The sequence below is a fragment of the Cherax quadricarinatus genome, chromosome 1, assembly GCF_038502225.1.
Source record: "Cherax quadricarinatus isolate ZL_2023a chromosome 1, ASM3850222v1, whole genome shotgun sequence".
Lineage (NCBI taxonomy): Eukaryota > Metazoa > Arthropoda > Malacostraca > Decapoda > Parastacidae > Cherax > Cherax quadricarinatus.
This window is the reverse complement of record NC_091292.1, coordinates 10810321-10813806: the sequence shown is the minus strand read 5'-3', so window position 1 is coordinate 10813806 and position 3486 is coordinate 10810321. Positions and strand designations below refer to the sequence as shown.

At 37.3% G+C, this 3486-nt stretch overlaps 1 protein-coding gene across 1 annotated transcript; it reads left to right on the top strand.

Annotated features, from left to right (window-relative positions):
* The first annotated feature begins 354 nt into the window (after positions 1-354).
* LOC138852857 (cubilin-like) lies at positions 355-3090 on the top strand. The gene is made up of 4 exons (XM_070086129.1): positions 355-454; positions 1158-1290; positions 1648-1752; positions 2771-3090. Exons 2-4 carry the CDS (start codon positions 1171-1173, stop codon positions 3020-3022), a joined length of 477 nt encoding a protein of 158 aa, XP_069942230.1. The 5' UTR covers positions 355-454; positions 1158-1170; the 3' UTR covers positions 3023-3090.
* The last annotated feature ends 396 nt before the right edge of the window (positions 3091-3486 follow it).

The window sequence follows — 3486 nt, the reverse complement described above, 5'->3', positions numbered from 1 at the left end:
CATTCACATCCATATAAGAGTGTTGGTACTACTATACTTTCATACATTCCCTTCTTTGCCTCCATAGATAACATTTCTTGTCTCCACATATACCTCAATGCACCACTCACCTTTTTTCCCTCATCAATTCTATGATTAACCACATCCTTCATAAATCCATCCGCCGACACGTCAACTCCCAAGTATCTGAAAACATTCACTTCTTCCATACTCCTCCTCCCCAATTTGATATCCAACAGCACGTCAAGCAAGCAATAAATTACATGTGTAATCTTAAAGAACGAGTTCCATAGAGCTGCTGCCTAAGAAGCAGATAGCTTGTTTCCCGACAATGATTCGTGTATTCCTCTTCGCAGGGTTCAGTGCCTCGTAGAGTTTGGTACGTAGCCAATAGCTTCGACCTGGCGCTAGGAGACTACGTCAGCGTCACACATCCTTACAGTAGAATAACACAGTAAGTCTTTCTCATTATGTTGTGTCTCGGCTTTTATGTATCTTATGAATCAAATTAAATAAGAGTTATAGTTATTATATTTGTGAGGAGGTGCTAAACTTAAAGGAGTAATAGAGTGCATGGGAACTGGAGGCAATCTGGATTCATACGAGGAAAATTTGGGGTCACTTTAATTTCCTGAAGTCAAGATTTTTCACCCACTTTGCAATCCCCTTTCTCCTTTCCAGGGTATACTTAATATATAGTTTGGTTAAATATCTGTATAAAAACACAGACTTCACATCAATATTTTGTCAGCTGGTCCAAATATATCTTTTAATTAAGGCATTCCGATTATCTAGCTACACATATGCCAGCTCTCAAGTCACTATTTCTTAATAATCTGTCCCGTTTCTCAGAGAGCAAACCGATTCCACCTTTGACATCTGTAATGTCTTGATGAAGTTACCCTGACTGACCTCATAGAAATTCTCTCCTTCAGAGCAGACACATTTCAGCTTATAAACAGAAATTAACCCTACTACTCCAACTTTGACATTAATTTTGTACCAGCACTAACCCTCATCTCCACTAAGCTCTTCCCTTACACATCACACTGACCGACTCACACAGATTTACCGCTTATTATGGTTATAATAACAATATTAACATCACCTGCCCCTTCAAATACTACCTCAAATCATTAATTTGATGTCTTTTTCAGTTACACCGGCAAGATGACCTGGAAGTCCAGTGACCCCATCTCTAAGTTTTACTTGAGGTTCAGATCTAACAGGCGGTATTCTGCTGCTGGCTTTCACATCACCATCTGCGGTCGGAAAACATCATGCCACAAGGTAATGTCTAACTTTTATGAAAACAACAACCTTAATTTGAGATAATGAAATCTTTGCTTCTCAGTTTAGCTACTTTTTAACCTGTCTCTTTGCCGAGGCAAGTTCCTCAATACGTTGTTGGCGGCTCTTATCCTATAGTATAATTGAACTCACATAAAAAAGTGCGGTTTATGGTATTCGAATCCATTTGGATGCTAATAAAGATTTTGACATAGCTTGAAACAGTAGAGTTGAAGCATCTATAACCTTGGACCCCTTTCAAACGAAGGATGTGCTCGTGGCTTACGTACAGCCGCAAGAGGAACTAGAATACTAATGTTTGCTCTTAGCATCAGTTATTTCAGTACAATTTTTCAGCTCATCAATACTCCCGTGGATGGAAACACTGGTCACTACCAAACACCAAAATTCTCCACGTTGCAGAATCATTCCAGCCTGACCCAGTGTGAATGGTGGATCGTGGTAAGTCATTGCTTGACCCAAACAGCGAGTTGTGTATTTTTCTTCAAGTTTAACGTGTGACATGCAGGCAACAGACATACTGGACAGCTATATGGGTGAAATAGAAAGAAGCACCAACCAGAAAATCAAGCGTGAAAGATAGCGACATAAGAATGTTTGCAGATAAGACACTTGAAGAGAAGGGCAAATGAGGACAGTCGGACAGGAAGGTTGATGGGCAGGAGAATTAGACAGGGAAAGGCAGATAACAAGACTGGTTGAAAGACACAGAAATGGGAATAAATACATGCTGATCAATGCCTCAAGTGTCTCCTGGGAGTGTTGATGTACAGCTCCTGAGTCTCTTGAGAGTTTTAGCTTAAGGGAATTATACTTTTTGGGTTGTATGAATGGAAGTTTTTATTGAGAAGTCCGTAATTGCTCTGTTTGTCCATCCCATTACTGGAAGTTGCAGTAGCGGTGAGTGATGAAATTGCTTTGACTTTAGTGTATGCATGTCTATTCTGTGTTTCATTACAATGTATCATTTTATTACGTATATTATAATTATTTTTTTTGTAGATTGCCGCATATACGCATTTGAGCTCAAAATCTTTTTCACCATTTTTTTCCTACAATTTTTCATATATTTTTTAGTGTTTCTGTAGCATTTGTAACTTTCACGTGAAAATTTAGTAATTCTGTATCATAACACTTACTCCACGAATGAAATTTGAGGATTTTCTGAATGGCAGTGTCAGCAGCCCTTTTATAAAATGTAGTTTTTCTGTCTTAACATTTTCATAATTTGCTGCTATGTAGATTGTGGATACCTAGAATTTTTTCATTCTCACGTTACAGTTTCTGTAAATAATTTACTGCCATAGCATTTACGCGCTCATGGAATTCATAACAGTTCAGTTGTGACGATATAAGTTCAGTTGTCAGAGTTCTTGATCATCCTAGTGTTGCTTCACACTTTAGCATTCTCTTGTATGGCAGTTTCATAAACTAATCACTTAAATCCTAACTTGACTAGGCTCCACCAGGCCAGACAATCGCCGTCTCCATGAGCTTCAAAATTTTCAACACCCCTGGGTGTAGGCGGGACTACGTTATTGTGAACGACAAGGCTGACAAGACCTACTCTGCGAACACCAGCTCCATCTATTGTGGCACTGGTAACAAGTCTTTCATCTCCTCCAGCAACACCTTCTACATTGCCTACCAGGGAGAGAGGTCGAGCGCTGGCATGATATTTTCTTACAAAGTGCAGCAACCTTCTTTCTGATTTCCCTTACGAAGTAAGAGAATGGATGTGGGATTACTGTGGATTTATAATTATGGATGGTATCAGTCTCAGGGAGAGTATTCTTATATTTTTTTTTTTGTTGTGGGGAGAAAAAACGAGGCTATTGCACTTTCATTGCACCTTTCAGTTTGATTTTTAAACGCCTTGATGCATAAGGCTTTTGATCATTTTATATATATATATATATATATATATATATATATATATATATATATATATATATATATATATATATATATATATATATATATATATATATATATATATATATATATATATATATATATATATGTTTATTATAATATTATTATTAAAACAAATAATAGCTATTCGTTATCATCACTTTCAAAAGTGAAGACACCAAAGAGACCTAGACCAGTGAACCCACACGAGGCTGTTTTGTACTGTAATAAAATGAAGCAAACAAATCATGGGGAAACTAT

Excerpts from the sequence above, each read along its gene's own strand:
- LOC138852857 (XM_070086129.1), top strand. The coding sequence starts at position 1,171 with ATGACCTGGAAGTCCAGTGACCCCATCTCTAAGTTTTACTTGAGGTTC. Across the intron at positions 1,291-1,647 it reads GGAAAACATCATGCCACAAG|CTCATCAATACTCCCGTGGA; the intron begins GTAATGTCTAAC and ends ACAATTTTTCAG. Across the intron at positions 1,753-2,770 it reads AGTGTGAATGGTGGATCGTG|GCTCCACCAGGCCAGACAAT; the intron begins GTAAGTCATTGC and ends TAACTTGACTAG.